The sequence below is a fragment of the Dendrobates tinctorius genome, unplaced genomic scaffold, assembly GCF_039654945.1.
Source record: "Dendrobates tinctorius isolate UK_male_01 unplaced genomic scaffold, ASM3965494v1 ptg000020l, whole genome shotgun sequence".
NCBI classification, from domain to species: domain Eukaryota; kingdom Metazoa; phylum Chordata; class Amphibia; order Anura; family Dendrobatidae; genus Dendrobates; species Dendrobates tinctorius.
Genome location: NW_027361688.1, coordinates 12,746,657 through 12,770,627, shown reverse-complemented (window position 1 = coordinate 12,770,627; position 23,971 = coordinate 12,746,657). Strand labels below are relative to the sequence as shown.

At 44.3% G+C, this 23,971-nt stretch overlaps 3 protein-coding genes across 7 annotated transcripts; 1 reads left to right on the top strand and 2 right to left on the bottom strand.

The window, feature by feature from the left end:
* Positions 1–1,802: 1,802 nt before the first annotated feature.
* TTC38 (tetratricopeptide repeat domain 38) lies at positions 1,803–12,811 on the bottom strand. 2 transcript variants are annotated; one of them, XM_073567694.1, is made up of 15 exons: positions 12,675–12,731; positions 10,736–10,813; positions 9,873–9,891; positions 8,799–8,880; positions 7,867–8,038; positions 6,446–6,619; positions 6,079–6,154; positions 5,440–5,559; positions 5,182–5,241; positions 5,024–5,062; positions 4,819–4,900; positions 3,595–3,760; positions 3,077–3,236; positions 2,582–2,655; positions 1,803–2,206 (listed from the first exon to the last, which is right to left on the bottom strand). In XM_073567694.1, the coding sequence occupies exons 4-15, from the start codon at positions 8,851–8,853 to the stop codon at positions 2,113–2,115; spliced, it is 1,272 nt and encodes a 423-aa protein (XP_073423795.1). In that variant the 5' UTR covers positions 8,854–8,880; positions 9,873–9,891; positions 10,736–10,813; positions 12,675–12,731; the 3' UTR covers positions 1,803–2,112. The 2 variants fall into 2 exon arrangements, with proteins under 2 accessions (XP_073423795.1, XP_073423794.1); XM_073567693.1 differs by lacking the exon at positions 9,873–9,891 and having other exon boundaries at positions 12,675–12,811.
* On the top strand, positions 12,539–20,156 carry CDPF1 (cysteine rich DPF motif domain containing 1). Of its 3 annotated transcripts, none has more exons than XM_073567695.1 (4): positions 12,539–12,662; positions 14,280–14,392; positions 14,826–14,937; positions 18,677–20,156. In XM_073567695.1, exons 1-4 carry the CDS (start codon positions 12,642–12,644, stop codon positions 18,791–18,793), a joined length of 363 nt encoding a protein of 120 aa, XP_073423796.1. In that variant the 5' UTR covers positions 12,539–12,641; the 3' UTR covers positions 18,794–20,156. The 3 variants fall into 3 exon arrangements, with proteins under 3 accessions (XP_073423796.1, XP_073423797.1, XP_073423798.1); XM_073567696.1 differs by lacking the exon at positions 12,539–12,662 and adding an exon at positions 12,711–12,848; XM_073567697.1 differs by lacking the exon at positions 12,539–12,662 and adding an exon at positions 12,821–12,958.
* YARS2 (tyrosyl-tRNA synthetase 2) lies at positions 18,197–23,764 on the bottom strand. Of its 2 annotated transcripts, XM_073567692.1 has the most exons (6): positions 22,966–23,764; positions 20,879–21,046; positions 20,278–20,433; positions 19,925–20,095; positions 19,557–19,757; positions 18,197–18,763 (listed from the first exon to the last, which is right to left on the bottom strand). In XM_073567692.1, exons 1-5 carry the CDS (start codon positions 23,694–23,696, stop codon positions 19,598–19,600), a joined length of 1,386 nt encoding a protein of 461 aa, XP_073423793.1. In that variant the 5' UTR covers positions 23,697–23,764; the 3' UTR covers positions 18,197–18,763; positions 19,557–19,597. The 2 variants fall into 2 exon arrangements, with proteins under 2 accessions (XP_073423793.1, XP_073423792.1); XM_073567691.1 differs by lacking the exon at positions 18,197–18,763 and having other exon boundaries at positions 19,485–19,757; positions 22,966–23,763.
* Between the last annotated feature and the right edge of the window lie 207 nt (positions 23,765–23,971).

Sequence of the window (23,971 nt, the reverse complement as noted above, 5' to 3'; positions counted from 1 at the left end):
TTTCATCTTCAATGCCCTTGCTGATGGAAGGAGGTTTGCACTCAAAATCTCACGATACATGGCCCCATTCATTCTTTCATGTACCCGGATCAGTCGTCCTGGCCCCTTTGCAGAGAAACAGCCCCAAAGCATGATGTTTCCACCACCATGCTTTACAGTAGGTATGGTGTTTGATGGATGCAACTCAGTATTCTTTTTCCTCCAAACACGACAAGTTGTGTTTCTACCAAACAGTTCCAGTTTGGTTTCATCAGACCATAGGACATTCTCCCAAAACTCCTCTGGATCATCCAAATGCTCTCTAGCAAACTTCAGACGGGCCCGGACATGTACAGGCTTAAGCAGTGGGACACGTCTGGCACTGCAGGATCTGAGTCCATGGTGGCGTAGTGTGTTACTTATGGTAGGCCTTGTTACATTGGTCCCAGCTCTCTGCAGTTCATTCACTAGGTCCCCCCGCGTGGTTCTGGGATTTTTGCTCACCGTTCTTGTGATCATTCTGACCCCACGGGGTGGGATTTTGCGTGGAGCACCAGATCAAGGGAGATTATCAGTGGTCTTGTATGTCTTCCATTTTCTAATTATTGCTCCCACAGTTGATTTCTTCACTCCAAGCTGGTTGGCTATTGCAGATTCAGTCTTCCCAGCCTGGTGCAGGGCTACAATTTTGTTTCTGGTGTCCTTTGACAGCTCTTTGGTCTTCACCATAGTGGAGTTTGGAGTCAGACTGTTTGAGGGTGTGCACAGGTGTCTTTTTATACTGATAACAAGTTTAAACAGGTGCCATTACTACAGGTAATGAGTGGAGGAAAGAGGAGACTCTTTAAAGAAGAAGTTACAGGTCTGTGAGAGCCAGAAATCTTGATTGCTTGTTTCTGACCAAATACTTATTTTCCACCATAATATGCAAATAAAATGAAAAAAAAACAGACAATGTGATTTTCTGGATTTTTTTTTCTCAGTTTGTCTCCCATAGTTGAGGTCTACCTATGATGTAAATTACAGACGCCTCTCATCTTTTTAAGTGGTGGAACTTGCACTATTGCTGACTGACTAAATACTTTTTTTCCCCACTGTATATCCAACTACAGATCTGAGCAGTGGAAGCTTCTAAGGGATCAGTGAAGAAGGGTAAAGTAAGGGGGACGAACATGACGAGTATATAGGAGAAGAGATCCAGGAATAATGTAGTCATGGAAGTGATATAAGTAACTTTTAGTTATAAACAGCAATAAAAAGAATGGTGAAAGTAATAGAAATAAAGTGTGTGTGTGTGGGGGGTGACTGCTTTATTCCAACAGCTCCCCCACCTGGCCTTGGGTTGTCTAATATTATAGCACAGTTCCATTGAAGTCAGCGGTGAGCTGCAATACCACACACAAACAGGTGCGGCGCTGTTACCTATGGATTTTTTGCTTCTAGATAATTGCCTCGAAAGGATATTCTCATCTCCAAGAGCCTATCCTAATATGTAGTAGGTGTCATCATAATGATATTAGCAAATACCTCCAGTTAGAAATGTAGTATAGTCCTTCTGATTAGCTATGTCGCTTACCCCATGTGCAGGGCATTGCAGTAGCTTAGTATCCATGGTTACAACCACTCATATAGTGACAGTAACTATGGATATCTAAGCTATTGGGAAAGCGACATAGCTAATCAGAAGAACTATACTACATTTCTAATTGGAGGTATTTGCTAATATAATTATCATACCTACTACCTATTGGGATAGGATTTTGGATATAGGAATACCCCTTTTAATTAAAAACGGTCAAAGAAATAGGAAGATCACACCGAGGTTATTATTATTTAGCTATAAAATCAGTTTTTACAATTTTATTGTGCAGAAAATTACTATAAAAGCAAGAATAGGAAGTTTACATCGAGGTTCATAAAACTATGAAGCAAATAGATGGCGCTGGAAAGTATATTTTTCCAGGTAGCTTTTCATTAAACTTTCCATTCCTTTGGTCAGGGAGCCGGTGTACTTACTAATAATGCTAAGGCCTATTGATTTAGTAGGGTTTCATTCCCAGACATAATAGGATGGGTCTGCAACCCCTAAGTGACACATTCCTGATTGATGCATGGATCCCGGATGATCGCGTCCTACACGAGGGTGTGTACGGCGGAAGCCTTCCTCATAAGCCTCTCAGTCAGGGGGGAGTTTGGTCTCAAGACGTCTCTTTCGATTAAAAGACTTCTGCAAAATTAAACAGAAAAAAAAAATGGATTTAGAGAGAATTAGACTGGTGCCCTTTAAATTTAAAGGGATTATCCCCTTTCAGTCCCTGGGAGCAATCTAGTGGCCAAATACAAATTGTGCTATGTTTCTGGGGTCCATCGGCGAAACACTGCTTCTTCCGGTGTCTGGCATTGGCACGGCGCTAACATCCAATGTAGATGGAAAGTCCTCCTCGGGGCTGCTGAGATCTCTGCTGCAGCCAATCAGTGAGCGCAGCAGCTTGGAGCAGGGCGCTCCATCTACATTGGCTGTCGGCACCACAGACAATGCCAGACACTGGGAGCAGCAGAGCGTCGCCTACATGAAGGGACAGCCGATGTGTGATCTTCGTACCTGGCTAAATTGTGATGAGATTTTTTATTACTGTTAATTGCAGCGTGAATAAGAACCTGGTTGAAGAGATCTCTCTGGAAAACAGAACATAGAAATTATGGGTAAAATTTCACAAACCCATTAAGCGCTGCGGAATATGTTGGTGCTATAGAAATAAAATTATTATGGCAATAAAAAAAAAAGAATACTGTAGACAGCAATGACAAAATGCAAAAGTGATCCAAAAAGGATGAGAACAGAGAAATGGTCTGTGGTCACCCGCTGCAGAACCTCTCCTTTATAGGGGTTTTCTTGCTTATTGCTGATCATTTCTACTTGTTGTCTGTTCCATTTGCACAACAGCAGGAGAAATTGACAGTCAGTGTTGCTCCATAACTGGAAGGTTTGATTTCACAGAAGAGTGAGTGACTTTGAATTACATTGTGTTGTTTAAGTGTTCCCTTTATTTTTTTTGAGCAGTGTGTGTGTTTCTCGTTACTTTTCTAATGCTATTACCTGGGCATCGCTTCCTCCGATATGCAGAATTTGGTACCGAACAGGTTGCATCAGCTCCACCACCTTGTCATAGTTAGCACTGTCAAACTCTACAAGAGCCTGGCTGAGCGGGAGGCCGAGATCTCGGATCAGGGAGTGCTGATGGTTCTCCCCTGGAGATCTAAAGATGGAAAAAATATACAAAATCAAATCCACATAGGAAGACGCCGCGGTCTAAGGCACAGAACGTATAGACTGGAGGTCCAAAGCGCTACTAGATGGGTGTCTCAAATAAAAAGTGGCCACTCGGCGGATTACACAATGATAGTCATAATGGTTCACATGAACCTGGACCTGAGGTCACGTCCCCAGTCCATAGCCCAGCAAACCTTCTACCTGCCGGCATGTCACACGTGCAGAACTCCTCAGAATAGGAGTAAGGGACGTCACCATAAAGAGCAGATTTACAAGACCGGGAATGGTGACGTGGCGCGCAGGTCCAGGTTCGTTGCATATTCTTTTTGCTCAGCTCTACTTACTTAGAAAGTTCCTTCAGAGCCTGGAGCAGCTGCGTCGTCATCTCCCGATCTTTGGAGCCCAAGGAAGACATTAAGAAGTGAAGGTCGTTGAACATCAGGATGTGATCGTCGCGGTGTTTCTTGGTAACTTGGACCAGTTTGTCCCATCGCTTTTCAACATCTACTCCTGAAAGGTCCAGAAAAGGCGGAATTATTAATCTAGGACATGGTGGATGGTGGGAGTTGTAGTTTTATAAAGCTGATGACTCCAGTGGCTGAGCCAGCAATCCCTTTACATGGCCAGTCGGTTCCTCCGTTACAGAGAAATCAGCGTTTTAATTAATATGCAAATGAGGCTAAAGAGCTAAGGTAGATCTGAAGCCTCTCACCTCCCGCTCAGCGCCGTCTTCGCCTTCTCCTTTGCCTGAAGTCACACAGCATAGAGGCTGTCAGTCAAGCAGCAGGAGGCGGCGGCACCAAGCGGGGAATAGAGCTGGAGTGACAGAAGCTTCAGATCTACAGTAGCCCTTAAGCCTCATTTGCATATAAATTCACACGCTAATTTCTCAGGTACGGACTGGTCATATAAAGGCATCGCTGGACTTGTCTTTGAGAGAGCTACATATACAGTAAATATAGTTTGGTAGAGGAGGGGAGTTAAATTTTGCCGACATTCCCTTTAAAGAATGTGGACCTTCAGAGACCTTTTTCTTTTAATACTTACATTTTTGCAGTCGGGATTCATCAAAAATTTTGAAAATTCTTGGCTTTACAGGCTTAGAGTTTCCTCCTAAATATTGCTGGTTACAGAATGAGTTAACTAAGAATCCAACAGTAAGCTCCTCCCGTCCCTTGTGGAAGAGTTTAATGCTTATATATATTTTTCTGACCGCATGAAGGCTTAGCTGATCTTTGATGAGGTCGTAAATCAGCACTCGTAAAAAGAAAGTTAAAGAGTTACAAACTCTCCCATCAGAATGAGCGCTCACTGAAGGTTTCTCAGTCGCTTCGTTCTGCGCGCCGGCGACATGTGGGGAAACATGGATCCAGTAAAAGGCAAATTTCTAGTGAAACCCAATTACAAAAAATAATCTTTGGATTGAACCGTGACAACTTATTTTTCGAAAACTAGGAAAACGTTCCGAGCAGTTGTCCACGCTGCAGATGAGAGAAGCAGTATTATCCAGCAGGAGGCGACAACGAGCACAGAGAAAACTCTCCCGTCTACCGCTGGTTGAGCGGTACCTTCCATCTGGAGCCGGAGGAGCAGAGATGAATTGTCTACGACGTCCAGCATGCTTCCGCTCGTAAAGCACATGGGCGCAATCTGTGGCCGAGGAGACGGATTATCAGATTTACGGATTAAAGGAAGGAAAACATTCAGTTTATTGCCTGTATCTCAGAGACATCTAGATGGAAAACCCCTTAAAGTAATCTGCCGGGTACTCACATACTCGTCATACAGGGTCATGGCGGCTTCATATTCCCCCTAGAAATAAGAAGCAGGGATCAGTACGCCGTTCGGTATCTTTTGCTCTCTTGTCAGCCCGTTCAGTGGCTCACAAATAACGCCGCCATATGTAATATAGAAAATTATAATGGTCTAACCTTCTCGATGAAATATAAGGCCCAGTGCCAGTAGACGTGGCAGGCGAGCATGTCTCCTCCCTGCGAGAAAGCACAAGCAAAACGCTGAAGATCGGCCACAACTGACTACAGCAGAAGCACCTCCCCCAGAATTAGGCCTCGCCCATGAAGAGCGATTAGGCAGTGATTAACCCCATTTCCTCAAGATTTCTACCTCCTGACAGTCCGACAGTAAGAACTTTCATAGGGAAGCCGCAGACGGTAACACCAAGGCTTTACCTTCCAGTTGTTTTCGGTTTGTTTCATGAAGGACAATCCTTCCTCTACGTCGGCCGTCATCTCGTACACGTGAGCGATGGTGTGCACCGACCAACAGTCTTTCTGGTCCGTAGCCAGAGCCTAGACATCATAGGAGGAGGTAAGAATAATATAGCGTTCTATCATTTCATTACTGGGTAAGATTCAGATTTTGGGGAAGAGGGGGGATGCGGCTGCAGATGAGATTTTTTTTTTTTTTTTTTCAAGAAAACAAAGTATATTTTTCAAAAATTTTGCGATTCCTATTGGAAACATATGGATTAATTGCCAATTGGGTGTCACCACTTCCCCTTTCAATAGGGTGTGTCATTAATGAATCAACTCTCATTAGAGGGGCCTGTATCACTGACAAGGGGATTCAAGGTCATCAATATCAGGACGGCAGGGCTCCGACTCCCAGCGCTCTGACGGATCAACTGATTGACGGGACTGTAGTGCACAGGAAATAGCACAGCGCCATACAATACATAGTGGTCATAAAGGGTACTGCAGCTCTCTTCCATACACTTTAAATTTGCTGAAAACCCCTTTAGTTAACTAGGCATAAAAATGGTACGTATATATATTTTTTCCACCCTACCCATATTAAAACTTCTTTACCTCCTTGGCCACTTTCAGTGCTTGATCGTAAAAGTTTGTTTCAAGCAGCCCAAATGAATACATGCCTTTCACGTAACTAAAAGAAGAGGAAAAAAAAAATCCTTTAAGCCAGCATCTCATCAATACAGAAACGGCAGGATTAGCCACCACTAGGGGGAGCTTACGGTATATGTTTTAACATTGCACTAATTATGTCTGCAGTGAGCTCCCCCTAGTGGTGGCTGAAGGAAGATAGCATTTTATAACATGCTGTGTGAATGGGAGCAGAGGGTCAGTCGTAGAGAAATTGCGGTGGCTTTCGACATAGTATGAAGCGTCTCTAAAAATGATTCATAGAGGAAGGTAAGTACATGAAATGCTGACGTACCTACTTAAAGGAGTATTCGGGGTCCAATATGGAAGAATTCGGGAGATTGAATCTCTCATCTGAGTTTTCTGTCCAAGGTAGAAGTAGGAATCATGGGCAAGTTTTATAGCCAGCAAGTCCAAAGGGTTATCCTGTAAGATCTGGTCCCACATGTCCGCCGCCTTTGGAAGATTTCTAGATATAAAACAATATATTTTATTAATAATAATGAAAAAATTTTGTACGCACCTTTCCTCAGTCCTCACCTTCCTCCCCAACTGTCCATGCCATCAAGTGTAGCGCAGTTCACATCAATGACACGAACACGACAGCGGGAACGCTAATGACGTGTGACACGTCCCACATGATGGCGGCACCGAGAGCGTAGAAGGGTGCGTTGACACTGAGTGTTCGACGGAGAAACTCTCCAAACCTTTAGTCAAGACTTATGGCTTTTGAGGAGTTTCTGCTCCAAAAACTCAACAAAAAAAAAGAACTCAGTGTGACGACACCCTAAGGACATGTGGACACCACATCTTTTCGATATTTTGAATGGAAGACGTTTCAAGAAACTCAAACTTTTTTTTATCCTGAAGTGTCTTTTTCAGTTTTTAGGAATTTTTTTTTTAGCACATTTTCAATGTTTTTTTTTCAGCCTGGATCCAGTGTTTTTTTACTAGAGTTTTTTTTCTTTTCCCTCCATTGAAGAATGAAGATTTTAGCGTCTTCCAGGCGTCTTTTCAGCCTTCCCATTGACTTCTATTATACAGTATATAGCATCTTTCAAGCAGAAGCCGCCTGAAGAATGAGCCGCTCACTTGGCGTCTCCGAGGCCTTAAAGACATTTTAAAAGCCTAAATATTTGAACAGCAAGTCATTTTTCCATAGAAATGCACATTTTTCTCTTTTGACAGATGTTTGAAAGTAATAATTATATTAGCAAATACCTCCAATTACAAATGCAGTATAGTTCTTCTGATAATTTATGCTGCTTACCCCATGTGCAGGGCAATGCAGTAGCCTAGGATACGACCATTAACAACTAACTCACTACATGAGTGGTCATAGCCATGGATACCTAAGCTACTGCAATGCAATTCGCAACATAGCAAATCAAAAGAACTATACTACATATCTAATTGGAGGTATTTGCTAATATTATTATTACTCTTACTACATATTGGGATAGGATCTTGGAGATGGGAATACCCCTTTAAGTCACAATGAGACCCTAATGCACCCACCCTATGCAAAGTGTACTCAGTGCTGCTGCCGTTCTAACACTCCATCTTACACAGGTCACAAGAGAAGAATATTCTCTGTACAGACACTGAATCAGCAGAGGCTGCTGGTAAATATATGATCAGACCCAGTAGAATTTGGACTGCAGCTTTAGATGTGAATGGAGTATAAAAATATGGAAATGAATAAAGTCATCATACCCTTTAGCAAAAGTCTCCAGTGCAGCTACATGTAATTTTTCCCTTTCGGTCAGGGGCTGAGTCTTGGCCAAATCTGACATTACTTTCAGGTCCCTCTCAAATTCCTTATCAAGCAGTGGTGACCGACCGGTGCCGATCAGATCCAAACCGTTAGAAATCACGTGTCCCATAACTAAAAGAGAAGAAAAAAATATATATAAGAAGGAGGTGGAGGAGAAGGAGAAAGGAAGGAGGAGGAGGAGAAAGGATGGAGGATGAGGAGAAAGGGAGGAGGAGGAGGAGGAGAAAGGGAGGAGGAGGAGGAGAAAGGAAAGAGGAGGAGGAGGAGAAAGGAAAGAGGAGGAGGAGGAGAAAGGAAAGAGGAGGAGGAGGAGAAAGGAAAGAGGAGGAGGAGGAGAAAGGAAGGAGGAGGAGAAAGAAGGAGAAAGGAAGAGCAGGAGAAAGGAAGAAGAAGGAGAAGAATTACTATAGCTGAAATACAAGTAGAAGTTAGTGTGGCCGCCCAGCTTTCCCAGATCCCTGAACTCCACAAGACCTATTTGCAGTGCACAAGTTGCGAAAAGCTGGAAAAGCTGATCGACAACCTTGCGAGAGCAAAAAAAAAAAAAATTGGTTGTCAGACAGATTTCCCAAAAAGTGATGTATGACAAGTATCAGGATCTCTGGGTCACATGTTATCTGCACCGATACATTGCAGCAAACTATCACGACTGCATAGACCTGCATTAATGGGTTTTGCCTAGGCTTGATGCAATTGTAGCAAACCCTCAGCTGTGAAATGTATTAGGTCTGTGCAAGTTTACAGCCTCTAGATGAATGGTCTGGATCACTGCCAGCAATCAGATCTTGAAATGAGGAGGTTATTAGAAAGTCATATATATCTTTACTGCGCAATGACAGCATATCGGATGGTGTATAAATCGGGCACGTACCAAAATTTGGATCCGCTGCTTTCATTTTCTGCAGGCAGCCTTCAATTCCTCCCATTGTTTTGTCATTCGTCCATGTAACATACTATGTATAAAAAATATATACAAACATGGCTGTTATCAACAGCGACCAATCACAAAATAGACCCTGAAGATCTTAGTTCCTTGCAGCTATTATTCTCTGTTATCAGCCATGTGCACGGAGCACTTGCCTGCTGTACGTCCTATACATTAAGCATATCGGAAACGTTCACCGATTGCTGACTGTGGGAAGACGCCAGATGTAGGAGGAAAGAAGGAGCGGACATGTTGGAATTCAACATGCCCGATCCTTAGGGAGATAAGACCAGGTGTACTGCTCCTTTAATTGTCACAATAAATGGCCATCGGGGATATTGTTTGCAGAGAGGAATTTTGGCAGCGGGCCGTCACCAGCTGACAGGATTGTGTAAGCTCCGGACATCTGAATACAGGACTAAATAAATATAATTTACAAGGGGGATCGCCGGCATCACAGGGGGGTCCTCAGTCAGCCCTCCCCGGCTTTAGGAGGGGAGCGGACACCATTATGGGGTGCTCTACCCAGAAATATAATAATTGGTTATTATGGCAGTGAGCACAGATGTGGCATCCGGGCCCCGGTGCCGGAGGTGTCCCAAGGGCCACCAGTGGTATAAAAGGCAGAGTGAAGGACTGAGTTATCGGTGTAAGGCCCTGAAGCCTGAGACAGGCCGGTTGCTAGGGACCTGCTGCCTGACAACGCCATATAAACACTGGCTGATATCAACCGTCGTCAGGCAGAAGGTCCATAGCAACCGGTCTGTGCGTCCCAAAAACTGGGCTCAGCTCGCTTCAGTTGAAGTGCAAATGGTCCAGGTCCATTGTCACAAAATGGAGACTTGTCTCAGCTGCAGTGTGAGGCCTCATCAAGATGCCCGTATTCCACAGATAGTCTATGGGGCTGTTCACATTTCCAAGTTCCTTTGCGAAACGAGTGTCCGCATAGCCCCCCCCCCCACCCCCGAAAACATAAACCTTGGCGACGTCCATTTTTGATCCGAGGTATGGATCACTTACTCATTCAAAATCAACGGGTCTGTGAAGAAAAAAAAATGGATGCCATCATTGTGTCATCTGAGATCGAGCTGTGTTTTATTATTTTTTTTTTTTTACTGTTAAATGTGATTATTTACTCCCACTTTTGTCTTGGGGACAGGTCCCCTTTAAATGATAAAATTCAGTTACCTGCAGCCACCACTAGTGGGAGCTGTCTATGGAATTCTATAACTGTCAGTGAACTCCATACAAGCTGTATACATGCATAAACCGCAAGCTCCCCCTAGTGGTGGCTGCAGGCAAGCAGAAGTTTACTAATGTCCAAATATTAAGTCAGTCTTAGTGTGAATTCATGGGAAACCTATATTTTCAGAAAATGAATATAAAATGTTTTGTTTTTTTTAAAAACTATAGCTATGCATATTCCTCTTAATGCTGCTTTAATCGCTCCCCCCCCGCTGGGTAACACACTTGGTAGAATCTGTTAAAAGTAGTGGGGGAAGGGAAATGACAACTGTTCAGAGCACATTTTCGGCTTAGGGGTTGTCACATTAATATTTTAGTTACTGCAATACTAATAGCGCTGATACTGCCCCCTATGTGTAAAAATATAGAACTGATCGGTTAAATATCCATATCTGCCTGGAATTGCACTCTAAGCAATAACAATTGACTATACAACCAGGGCAATAGATTTTTACAAGGTCGCTTCTTCATGAGGACAATTTGCAGAGTCAGCACAGATGTTATCAAACTATTTAGTAAAATGACGTCCGGCAAGAGGACAGAGGTCTCCCGTTTGGGCCGAGGTTCTTCGAGTCAGAGGTGGCAATAATATACTATACGCAGAGCCGGAGGCCCGATGCAGCGGGATCATGAGTTACCTGATATAAGGTGGCGTCAAACAGTTTACAAGCTTCATTGCTAGTCGTGGAAAGGGTCATCCCCGCATCCTGCCAGGCCTGTAAGTCATAAGCAAATACTGCTGTCAGAAAGTCATAAGGTAGAAAGAGGGGGTGTAGTATATAGAAGGGGCACAGGGTAAATAGGAAGTACAGCCTAGAGGGGGGGGGGACACTAAAGGTGGTGACAGACTGGAATGGGCAATGTGGAGATATGGACAGCATGAGAGAAAATAGTGGAGAGTTTACAGTGTGGATATTATAGTTCATAAGGGCAGACAGTGTGGACATTCTATTTCATAAGAACGGCCAGTGTGGAAGTTATAGTTCATAAAAGCAGATAGTGTGGAGGTTCTAGTTCATAAGTGCGGCCAGTGTGGAGGTTCTAGTTCATAAGGGCGGCCAGTGTGGAGGTTCTAGTTCATAAGGGCGGCCAGTGTGGAGGTTCTAGTTCATAAGGGCAGACAGTGTGGAGGTTCTAGTTCATAAGGGCAGACAGTGTGGAGGTTCTAGTTCATAAGGGCAGACAGTGTGGAGGTTCTAGTTCATAAGGGCAGACAGTGTGGAGGTTCTAGTTCATAAGGGCGGCCAGTGTGGAGGTTCTAGTTCATAAGGGCGGCCAGTGTGGAGGTTCTAGTTCATAAGAGCTGCCAATGTGGAGGCTATAGTTCATAAGGGCAGACAGTGTGGAGGTTCTAGTTCATAAGGGCGGCCAGTGTGGAGGTTCTAGTTCATAAGGGCGGCCAGTGTGGAGGTTCTAGTTCATAAGGGCGGCCAGTGTGGAGGTTCTAGTTCATAAGGGCGGCCAGTGTGGAGGTTCTAGTTCATAAGGGCAGACAGTGTGGAGGTTCTAGTTCATAAGGGCAGACAGTGTGGAGGTTCTAGTTCATAAGGGCAGACAGTGTGGAGGTTCTAGTTCATAAGGGCGGCCAGTGTGGAGGTTATAGTTCATAAGAGCGGCCAATGTGGAGGGTCTAGTTGATAAGGTTGGACAGTGTGGACATTCTAATTCATAAGAGCGGCCAGTGTGGAAGTTATAGTTCATAAAAGCAGACAGTGTGGAGGTTCTAGTTCATAAGGGCGGCCAGTGTGGAGATTATAGTTCATAAGAGCGGCCAGTGTGTTGGTTATAGTTCATAAGGGGTAATGTCACGTTATCGTGATCCATAAGGGTGGACAGTGTGGCGGTACATACTTGTGCATGCGCACTATCAGAACGAGCGTATGCAGATACGAAATTGTGCATCTTCTACTATGCTGGCAGAAATGAAATATAGGCGTGTTCCATCCCTAAACCAGTTATGGTGTCACAGGGAAGAGAAGGGAGCACTTTAGCTACTACATTATAGAAACACTTCCCAACTCTCCTAAAATCGTCCAGGAGGGCGACAGGAAACAAAAGAACGATCTCTCCCAAAAATACGTCCCGCAACCCTCCCCCATACCGCTACATGAGCCGAGCCTGCTGCAATAGCCGGAATCAGAGACGACTCCAATCCTCGCTGTGTAACCCCCTACTCGCCGCAGTCAATAGCCACCGCTGCTTCTAAGGCGTTAATAGACCACCTAACTGAATAAAGGCTTCTCAAGCGGAAGCGGTGCTAATCCTCCGCTGATGACGGGCGCACATTGTTCCCTTCCATGAAGTTTTGGGGTGTCAACAAAACTTTGTTTCTTTTCATGGGCTCCACGGTGCAACTTTATGGCCCTAATGTAGTGTCAAGACCCTGCGAACAACTCCCGATATCTCAACTTTCTGTAGCCATAAAAGAGGGCAAACAGTGGGGTTAGTTGCAGTTTTGGGAAGGATTTAAGGATTGCGTCACACATCGCAGCTCGTGATTGCAGCCTTGAGACATCTGGCATAAGACGGTGAATTTTGGGGGACATGGTGGTGCCAACCAGGCGGGTGAGGACTCACCTTACAGTCCTTCAGGCAGACCGCTGCCATGCTGATCTGCTGTCACTGGGATTGTGCTGCACTCAGTGCTGCTGATCATCTGTGCTGCACTAAAGCCTTCCCCACAGTAGGAGGAGACCTGCACAGGAAGATCAGGAGTGGGGCCTGTGCTGGAGGAGGAAGCACCATAGTGCAGTATGTGATGGGTGCTGCTGCGCCATGTGCTACAGTGGGGGGGATTTCATGTAGCAGAGCTGAATCGGTTGCATTGTTTGCGTCAGGGATTACTCGCGCTGCAGTCCTAGGTAAAAGCCTTGGTAGCAAACCCTGACACCAGCAATGTAATGGCAAATTCATTAAGCCCTGCTACATCTGTGTTTCATGTGTTTTAACCCCCGCCTCTAGGGTTCACTATTTTTTTTAAGGCTATGTTCACACAATTAGCTTTGGGCGAGGTTTTGATACTGCTGAATTTCTGCACCTATTATTTAAATTAGGTTACTTTTTTTATTGCGATTTTGTGTATGATTTTTATTGCTTTTTTTTTTTTTTATTGCGTTTTTGTGTACGTTTTGTTGTGTGCTTTTTTTTGTTGCTTTTTTTTATACTTTGCGTACGGATTTCTGTTGCTTTGAACGCTTTTTATTGCATTTTTGAAAATTTTTGAATGCTTTTTTGTGCGTTTTTGTGTATTTTTTATTCTTTTTTGTGTATGGTTTTTCATTGCGTTTTTGTGTCTTTGTTTTATTTTTTTTTTATTGCGCCTGTGTATTTTTTTAACATGCGATTTTAGTTATTTTTATATATTTTATTGGTTTAAAAAAAAAAAAAATAAAATCCGAAATTAGGTCTTGATCCCATTTTCTGAGCCCAATGTTTTTTTTTCCCCACATTGACAGAGCTGTGTGAGGGTTTGTTTTTATTTGTGTGGTACTTAATACCAATTTTGTTTTCTTTTTATGGTATTTTTTTAGTCGTGGAATATGCAGCAACTAAAAGATCGCTTTTTTTTTTTCCTTACGGTATTGCACTTTACATGTTAATTAATTTTAGATTTTTATCTGACTTGATACCAAATATATTATTTTAAATATTTTTTTTATTTTCAGATTGGGAAATTTGGGCGATTCCAACTTTTTTAAAATTTTTTTTTTATATCTTTAAAAAATGTTATTTAAAGGAGTATTCCCATCTCCAATATCCTATCCCAATATGTAGTGGGTATAATAATATTAGCAAATACCTCCAGTTATAAATGTAGTATAGTTCTGCTGATTCACTGTCGCTTACCCCATGTGCAGGGCATTGCAGCATCTTCGGTATCCTATGGTTACTAACACTATGAGTGCTCATAACCATGGATACCTAAGCTACTGCAATGCCCTGCACATGGGGTAAGCGACATAGCTAATCAGAAGAACTATACTACATTTCTAATATTATTACTACACCTACTAGATATTGGGATAGGATCTTGGAGATGAGAATATTAGTGTTTATCTAATTTCCGACTAGTGCCGAGTGACGTGTACAGCCGATAGCGTCACAACGGTACATTATACCACATACACACCATTAAACATAGCATTACACACTTAGTTATAAACTTTGTGTTTCTGTTTCCAGATGGACCTTGATGAATCCCAAAATCCTCAAGGAATATTTGAATGTCAGCTCTGCAGGTTATCTGTCCCATATTCATACTTTGGCCAGAAACCACCAAATACACGATCCATCATGTAAGTAAAATGTGATCAGCAAACATTTCGTCTTCATATTACCTGGAAATCCACATGACAATTTACTCATTTTTTTGGCGCTTTAGGGGTTGTCAGATACTGGCCTAGTGAAGGAACCTCATCAATAATCAGCCGATGTGGCTATGAGTGTTCTCTTTTGCTATGGAAGACCTGACATTGAGTGAAATTGAAATGGTGTAATTCTTCTCTTCGCCTGCGGGAGTGCTGTAGGCAAACCACACAGTTAAAACCTGATGCCCACACAGATGATTGTTGGGGCGGGGAATACCCTATAATCAGTTTATTTTTATGAAACCTGTCCAACAAAAAAAGTAGTGTTATCAACCCCTTTAAGTGAACAGTAGGCCAACACATTCCTACATTATATATTATTTATCCAACCGTTAAGCAGCGATTTCCCACTTTGTTACAGCCTCCTGGAGGAATGCTATGTTACCAGGGATCCCTTCATGCCGGACAAAGAGAAGTTCCTGATTCTGGGCTCCCCCTGCAGTCTGTGTCAGAGGGTGGTCTGTGTCAGCACGGTAATAAATTGTGTTATTTCCAGCTTTACAGAAGGACGATAAGAATAATAGGCCTCAGTTACCACAACTGTCTACAAGGAAAACTGTTGCACATAGCAACCAATCACAGCTCAGCTTTCATCTTTTAAACAGCTCTGGTGAAATGAAAGACGCTTAGTGATTGGATGCTATGGGCAACACAGGCAGTGTAACGTGTTGTGGTCAAGAAGATGTGCCTATGAAATTTTTATATATATATGTATATATATATATATATATATATATGAGAATTTTTTTTTTTCCTCAAAAAAATTATAAAAAAAAATGTAATCCTTGCCACATATAAACAAGTTTTTTTTTCAAGGAAAAACCACTGCAGGAAATGCTCCTTTCTAAAAGGTTTTAGGGTATGTGCATAAGCCGAGATTCCCAAGCGTAAGAAGAGCCAGGAAAACGCCGGCTGTTTTTTTTTTTTTTAAGTATCTTTCCCCTTTTGTGTGAAAATCCACCCAAAAAATATAAGATGTCGTGCATATCCTTATTTAGCTTTTGATGGATTTTTTTTTGTAGGGTAAAACATCACAAAAGGTGCTGTACAGTCATGGCCAAAAGTTTAGAGAATGACGCAAATATTAATTTTTACAAAGTCTACTGCTTCATTTTTTCTAATGGCAATTTGCATATACTCCAGAATGTTATAAAGAGTGATCAGTTTAACAGCAATTACTTGCAAAGTCAATATTTGCCTAGAAAATGAACTTTATCCCCCAAAACACATTTCAATATCATTGCAGCCCTGCCTTAAAAGGACCAGCTAACATCGTTTCAGTGATTGCTCCATTAACACAGGTGTGGGTGTTGATGAGGACAGGGCTGGAGATCAATCTGTCATGATTAAGTAAGAATGACACCACTGGACACTTTAAAAGGAGGCTGGTGCTTGGCATCAGTTTCTCTTCTGTTAACCATGGTTATCTCTAAAGAAGCACGTGCAGCCATCATTGCACTGCACAAAAATGGCCTAACAGGGAAGAGTATCGCAGCTAGAAAGATTGCACCTCAGTCAACAATCTATCGCATCATCAAGAACTTCAAGGAGAGAGGTTCCCTTGTTGCCAAAAAGGCTCCAGGGCGCCCAAGAAAGACCAGCAAGCGCCAGGACCGTCTCTTAAAAGTGTTTCAGCTGCGGGATCGGGCTACCAGCAGTGCAGAGCTTGCTCAGGAATGGCAGCAGGCAGGTGTGAGTGCATCTGCACGCACTGTGAGGCGGAGACTCTTGGAGCAAGGCCTGGTCTCAAGGAGGGCAGCAAAGAAGCCACTTCTCTCCAGGAAAAACATCATGGACAGACTGATATTCTGCAAGAGGTACAGGGAGTGGACTGCTGAGGACTGGGGTAAAGTCATTTTCTCTGATGAATCCCCTTTTCGATTGTTTGGGACATCTGGAAAACAGCTTATTCGGAGAAGACCAGGTGAGCGCTACCACCAGTCTTGTCTCATGCCAACTGTCAAGCATCCTGAAACCATTCATGTGTGGGGTTGCTTCTCAGCCAAGGGACTGGGCTCTCTCTCAGTCTTGCCTAAAAACACAGCCATGAATAAAGAATGGTACCAGAATGTCCTCCAAGAGCAACTTCTCCAACCGTCCAAGAGCAGTTTGGCGATCAACAATGCCTTTTTCAACATGATGGAGCACCTTGCCATAAAGCAAAGGTGATAACTAAATGGCTCAGGGAACAAAACATAGAGATTTTGGGACCATGGCCTGGAAACTCCCCAGATCTTAATCCCATTGAGAACTTGTGGTCAATCATCAAGAGACGGGTGGACAAACAAAAACCTTCAAATTCAGTCAAAATAAAAGCATTGATTTTGCAAGAATGGACTGCTATCAGTCAGGATTTGATCCAGAAGTTGATTGAGAGCATGCCAGGGAGAATTGCTGAGGTCCTGAAGAAGGGTCAACACTGCAAATATTGACTTGCTGCATTAACTCATTCTAACTGTCAATATAACCTTCTGTTACTCATAATATGATTGCAATTATATTTCTGTATGTGATAAAAACATCTGACAAACACACATAAAAACCAGAGGCCAGCAGATCATGTGAAAATATAATATTTGTGTCATTCTCAAAACTTTTGGCCATGACTGTAGGGAGAACACATGTAAGGGTGTGTGCACACGTTGCGGATTCTGCTGAGTTGTACAGTACCATTTTAGTCAATGGAAAACGCAGTGCAGATGTTGCGGATTTAAATCTGCAGCATGTCAATTCTTTGTGCGGATTCCGCAGCGGTTTGGCACCTTCTCCATGATCAGGTGTCAAACCGCAGGGGGAAAACGGCCAGCTAATCCGCAGATAAACCGCAGGTCATTGGACCTGCGGATTTTGACAAATCTGTGCGGAAAAATCCGCAGCAGAATCCGCAACATGTGCACACACCCTAAAAAGATCCCGTACCATACCCTTAAAGTGTTTTATTTTTCCCCCCACCTCTTGATCTTAGAAAACAAGGCTTTAAAAAAAAAAAACCTGTCTGCACAATAGGAATCACTGTCTTTTTCTAGTGGTCAAAAATGTCAGTTTTTCTAGCAGAAGATGCCTCGGGAAACTGTTCTTTTGTCTAGAATTTTTTGGGGGGAAAAAAAAGGGAAAAGGGGGAGAAATCAAAAACAAAAAAAAAAAAAGGGGGGGGAAGAGGACAAAATAAAAAGGGGAAGGGATCTATAAAAAAAAAAAAAAAGCAACAGTGCCCAAAGCCATCAGAAAACACGCTGGAGGAATTACCAAAATGGAAACTCAAGATGCTTTAGAAAAGAAAAAAAAAGTGTTTCCTGAAGCGTCTTTTGATAAGGAACAGTCAGCAGTAGTGATGAGCGAGGATACTCGTTGCTCGGAGATTTAGTTTTCGCCGTCTCATCTGCTGGACAGCCTGAATACATGTGAGGAATGCCTGCTTGTTAGGGAATCTCCACATGTATTCAGCCTGTCTACAAGTCGCAAATCATGCAGATAAGACGATGAAAACTAAATCTCCGAGCACGCCAAAACACTCGGAGGACACCCGAGCATGCTCGGAAAAACCCGAGAAACGAGTATACTCGCTCATCACTAGCCAGCAGGTTCACCGGAGTTTAAAAACTGCTGTGTGCACATAGCTGAAGGGTAGCAGATCCCATAGCAGCTTGCTGATGGTTTGCAAGCGGTATATTTTAGTTTGTTTTTTTTTTTTTTGTTTTTTTTTTTTACATCGCTAAGGAAATAGTTCCCCCACAAGATTCACTTTTTATTGCACAAAGAATTTGCAAATCTAAACCCAAATCTAGATCCATTTTATGCTGAAAATAGTGAAGACATTCCCGAGATTTATCAGATCTAATCCACGTCTACGTTCTGCCACTTTGGGGTCCGTTCACACAGTAAGGATTTACAAGGGTTTCGGGGGGGCTGATTCAACAGCAAAATCTGCATTACATTAAAAAAAACAAAAAAAAAAAAAAAAATCAGCATTTTGTGCATGTGAATTATTACAGATTCTGCAAGAACATGTGGAAATTCACATGCACAAAATGCTGATTTTTTTTTTGTGGAACCGCTGCCCAGAAATTTACATAGCCGAAGCAGAAATTGGTGTCTGATGCAGATTCCTTCTGTAAATTCTATTGCAAACTTATCCTTAAACCAATTGTCACTATGCCGCCCCCTATATAAGACTTCATTGATCCCGACACCGTCTCCTCTGCCCAACTTTAGGACTGCAGCCTCTTCTACTCCAAGAGATTCTGCCTCCCCTGCGTCACCAAGAACAAGGATGCTTTTCCTCCCGAGATTCAGCAGGACCTGGATAAGAGGAAGACCCAGAATAAATGAGCTCTGGAACATCGCCGTTCCATTCCTTGGACCATCAGAAAGCATAAAGGAGAATCTTGCAATGTTAGAAAATTCTAAACTTGAAGATCCTTAAAGGAACCTGCCGGAATGATTCTATCATTGAAACTAGTGGTCCGGATGAATAGGACCTAGTGAAACAATAAAAAACACCAGTCTTGTAGTAATCCGATGTGTTAACGCTGAGAAACTGAGCTTTAAAATAACATGTAAATTAACCTGGAAGTGCGTTAGGGGCATGGTGTATATTGACACGCCCCCAATGCACTTTCAAGATCATTTGCATAAGGTTCAAAGCTAAATTTCTCAGCGCTGGCACATCGGATTACTACAAGACAGGTATCACTTTTCATCTTTTACCAGGTCCTGTATATCTATACCAAGTGTCAGTGGTAAAATAGTCCTAATAGGTCCCTGAAAAGGTCTCTCTACCCCCACCAATCACTCAAACAACTGAGAAGCAGAACTCAAGAGAGTCTATGGGCCTGTACATCAATGTGTACGTCTGCACAGTGGTTTGAGTGATAAGTAGGAGTCTCAGGACCCGGATAGACCCCACTGATCCACAGGGGCTCCAACACATTAAAGAAGCATTTCAACTGTCTATGGCTGGAGACCTCAGTCTATATATCTACCACTTAGATGTAAGGGGGAGAAAGAACCGACACGAGAATTAGTGTAATACCCAACTGATACAGTTATTTATTAAAATCCATCATTGTCCCATAGTACAAAGCTGTCTCACTTAGTGAGAGTATCATCCGCCTCAGCGCCAGGCGGCTGCCGTCACAGGCTCAGCCACTTCACCACGTAGATGTTCTTCTTGCCGACCTTGATGAGGGACAGCCCGTTGCTTAGGATGTGCTGGCCGACCACCAGGACCTCGTCTGGGTTTGTCACTCTCATGTGGTTGAAGCTTACTCCCCCGCTGCTCAGTATGTCAAAGCTGAAGGGTAAAGGACATTCAGTTACAGGGTCTCTCCCCCATATTTGCACACGATAGACCTACTCCATGCCCATCACCCCAGCAGCCAAAGTCCTCCCTTTTGCCTGAAAAACCACATGGCGGGAAATAAACTGGTCTTTTTGACTCGTAAACATTAAAATACCTACCCACGGACACCTTCTGGGATAGCTGACACTTTCAGACAGGCGTCCAGCACCCTAGTACCAGGTTCCAGCAAAAATTCGGCAAAAGGGGCTCCCTGGAAGAGTTCCTGTAGTTCTTGATCAGACATGGTTGCCAGAGCGTCAATGCTGCTGTGATAGAGAGCCTGCGTGCACCTAGTGGAGAAAGGTGGATATTACAGCCATGCATTAAAATAAATACATTTTATAAATATAATGGGGTTTTTTTTTGGCATCTTTCTATTCTCCATAAGAGCAATGGACACATGAGCATCAGAACTGGACCTGGAGGGATGGACGGAGGCACCTGCTATGATGATAATGGGCTGACACCTCACCTCTTGGCTGACTCCAGTCCTTCTTTGCCATGGACGAGCTTTGTCACCTCTGCTGCCAGTCTCTTCTGGGGTATCCGTTTCTCCGGCTCCTTGGCGTGTTGTTCCATAATGTGTGCAATCTCCGGGAGGGGAAGGAAAGTGAAAAGTTTTAGGAACCTAAGGAAAAAAAAACAAAAAACACTATAAATACACAGGGGATCCATCGCCAACAAGAACGGCGACCGACCTTCCAGGTCTATAGTGTATATTAATACACTAAGGCTCCATTCACAACTGTGATCTGAGGTTTCATTGGGAGACCCGTGGCTGGTCTGGACATGGTGGTCTGTACGTGGCCCATAAATGTTGGATGTGTGAAACTGGCTTAATTGTGCAGCGTTGCCTACTCCTGCATCGCTAGGCGAGCAGCACTGATGACGATGTGTCTGCACATACCAACAGGGCGCCTGCATCGAGCGGCAGGTATCATGGAGGGATGTGCAGACGTGTCATTAGCGCCTCTCACCTTCTGAAGTGAGCAACGTTCCCTCTGTGTTCGCATTTAAGACAGCTAATTATAAAGCATATTCCAGCCCCCCTATCCTAATCTTGCACACATCACCTCTCCACGTTGCCATCTTGCTGCCGTACAAAGAACTGGTAAAACTCAAACGGTGACGTCCGCTCTCTGTTCAGCCATACGGCGTTTCCGGCAGACTTGCCCAGCTTATCTCCGGTGGTGCTTGTGATAAGCGGCAACAGGATCCCGAACACGTCTTCTCCTGTGGTCCTGTGTAAAGACTGAGGGTCAATATAAAATCCTGACCACATAGATCGCACCCCCCTGAGAATGACCCATATCTATATATCTGTAGGAGGGGGTTTCTAATTCCTGCATGAGTACGGAGACTATCGCAGCCCTTATGGGTATGTTCATATGGTGGATTTCCTGCAGGAGAACAAACATAACTACATTTATGAGGGATGCGTTTCCTGTGCTTAGTAAATAGTGAATATACAGGATGTATCGTTATTTTCTGAGACCCAAGAATTTATTTTTCCATGGATGGAGCTGTGTGAGGTTTTGGTTTTAGTGTGTGGAGCTGTAGTTTTTATACACCATTTTAGGGTACACGTATGAAGTCTTGATTGCGTTGTAGCATTTGCTTTACAGTATAGGTTAAATATTTGATTTTGACAGATCAAATGCTTAAAACAGGGCAAACAAAATCTGTTTGAAAAAGTGTATATATATTGAAAGAGTAATTATATAATTCACCGCACACTCTTGTGGATTATCATGCCAAATAGTTTAAATTTTATTAACACACAATCTGGGAGCGTAACAGAATAATGCAATGGAAGTGATATATAGAATGACTCAGCCAGGTGCGGGAGCGCCGCTTTAGACAGCAACCCCTGCAGGTCCCCACTAGCCATTGATGGTGACCCGGCACCTTTATAAGGATTTTAGCATATGACTAGTCTCTGTGACACCACAGGGATTTTCATCCCTCTTCTCTATACCCTTCTCTTGTATGGCACTGGATTAAGCGATTGTGTGATAAAGGCTCCGGTGGAGCCGAAACGTTCTATATATCGCTTCCATTGCATTATTCTGTTACGCTCCCAGATTGTGTGTTAATAAAATTTAAACTATTTGGCATGATAATCCACAAGAGTGTGCGGTGAATTATATAATTACTCTATATTGGGACCACCAGGTCCGTTACACCAGCACCTCATTCATAATAAGACCGAGTGCACGCTAAACCTATTCCTATATATATTGAAAGGCAGATTTTTTTTCCCCCAAACTTTAAATCTTAAGTCCCTTAATCGTTGGCTCGCTTGTTACATGATATCCATGGAGACCTATTAGTAAACTACCAGAGGACACGTGAATCCATCGGCACCCAGTGATCATGTTGATGGGTCAATGGATGATGAACAGTGCAATGCTCAAATCTCACACTCTAAATGCTGCTGTCAAGATTTGTAGGGGAATTTAAAAGGGTGGTTGTGGGGGACGTAGAGAAAATTAGCCCCATTCAGATGCCCCTTTCCTGTAGACGGGGTGGACTAGAAATCAGATGAGCCCCTTTCTGGTGGCCCATTCCTGCAGCGGGAGGTAGGGGTCAGATGAGCCCCTTGCATGTGGCCCATTCCTGCAGCGGGGCGGGGGAGGAAGGAGGAGGGTGTTTAGGGGTCAGATGAGCCCCTTTCAGGGGCCCCATTCCTATAGGGGTAGAGATCAGATGCCCCGTTGCTGTAGAGGGGGGTAGAGATCAGATGACCTGTTCCTGTAGAGGGGGGTAGAGATCAGATGAGCCCCTTTCAGGTGCCCCGATCCTACAGCGGGGGTAGGGATCAGATGCCCCTTTCGGGTGCCTCATTCCTGTAAGGGGAGTAGGAATCAGATGAGCCCCTTTCAGGTGCCCCATTCCTATAGGGGTAGAGATCAGGTGCCCCGTTCCTGTAGAAGGGGGTAGAGATCAGATGAGCCTCTTACAGGTGCCCCATTCCTGCAGCAGGGGGTAAAGACTAGATGCCCCTTTCTGTTCTCCATTCCTATATGGGTAGAGACCAGATGCCCCTTTCGGCTGCCCCGTTCCTGTAGAAGGGGGTGGAGATCAGATTAGCCCCTTTCAGATGCCCCAGTCCTACAGCGGGGGGTAGGGATCAGATGGCCCTTTCGGGGGCCCGCACCTCTGTATGAAGTCGTGCCCGGACATGAGGTTGCCCAGTTGGTCGGTGCCGCCCAGCTGGATCTTGCAGTCATGCTTCTGGTGCAGGTAGTAGAAGTCATAGGCCTGGAACACCTGGTAGGTGAACTCTGCCAGGCTCATGCCCTCCGCGGAGCTGAGGCGGCTCTGCACACTGTGTCTGCTCAGCAGGGTGCCCATGCGGAAGTGTCTGCCCACCGAGGCCAGGAAGTCCACGGCCGAGCGCTGCCGGTACCAGGCGGCGTTATCCAGCACCGTCACCCGCCCGCCGGCCCGCACCGGCCCCTCGTAGTTGGAGAAGATGCGGTGCAGCGAGTCCCGGATCCCCCGCACGTTCTCCGCCAGCTGCTCCGGGCTCAGGGGCGCCCTCTCCCGGTGACGGCCGCTGGGGTCCCCGATCTGAGCAGTGGCCCCGCCGACTACAGCGATGACATGGTGCCCGGCCCGGTGAAAGTGGAGGAGACCCAGCACGGCCAGCAGATTCCCCACGTGTAGCGAGTCTGCCGTGGGGTCAAAGCCGCAGTATACGGTCTGAGGGCCGGAGGACAGGAGCTCCTGGAGATGCAGCCTGGCGGTCTCAGCCGGGAACACATCCTTAAAAAGACCCCGGCGTGTCCCGGACACTAAAGGGTCAGAGAGACTGGATAGACAGCGCACACGGGGCCGGGAAAGGCGAGAGAGGGACCGGAGAGCGTGTCTCATGGACGCCGCCATCTTGTTTGAGCGAGGTGGCTGATGGGAATGGAGCCAGCTAACTAATGGTGTTTGTTGCCTGTAGCAACCGATCATAGCCCAGGTTTAGTTTTTCATGCTGCGCTGTGACTGGTTGCTCAACTTTCCTCAGTCAAGCACACTATAAAAGCTGCGATGTGATTGGCTGTTCAGCTTTCACTCATACTATAAAAGCTGTACTGTGATTGGTTACTCGCACACTGTAAAAGCTGGGCTGTGATTGGTTACTCGCACACTGTAAAAGCTGGGTTGGGATT

Bases quoted from the DNA above. Each gene is read 5' to 3' on its own strand.
- CDPF1 (XM_073567695.1), top strand. From the start codon at position 12,642: ATGGTGGTGCCAACCAGGCGG. The intron at 12,663-14,279 runs GTGAGGACTCAC...TTCTGTTTCCAG, and splicing joins TGGTGGTGCCAACCAGGCGG to ATGGACCTTGATGAATCCCA. The intron at 14,938-18,676 runs GTAATAAATTGT...GCCCAACTTTAG, and splicing joins GGGTGGTCTGTGTCAGCACG to GACTGCAGCCTCTTCTACTC.
- TTC38 (XM_073567693.1), bottom strand. From the start codon at position 12,704: ATGGCAGCGGTCTGCCTGAAGGACTGTAAG. The intron at 6,620-7,866 runs GTATGATGACTT...TTTTATATCTAG, and splicing joins CTGGAGACTTTTGCTAAAGG to AAATCTTCCAAAGGCGGCGG. The intron at 6,155-6,445 runs GTACGTCAGCAT...CTCTTCTTTTAG, and splicing joins CCGAATACTCCTTTAAGTAG to TTACGTGAAAGGCATGTATT.
- YARS2 (XM_073567692.1), bottom strand. From the start codon at position 23,696: ATGGCGGCGTCCATGAGACACGCTCTCCGGTCCCTCTCTCGCCTTTCC. The intron at 21,047-22,965 runs GTGCGGGCCCCC...GTCTTTACACAG, and splicing joins GGGCACGACTTCATACAGAG to GACCACAGGAGAAGACGTGT. The intron at 19,758-19,924 runs GTAGGTATTTTA...TTTACCCTTCAG, and splicing joins ATCCCAGAAGGTGTCCGTGG to CTTTGACATACTGAGCAGCG.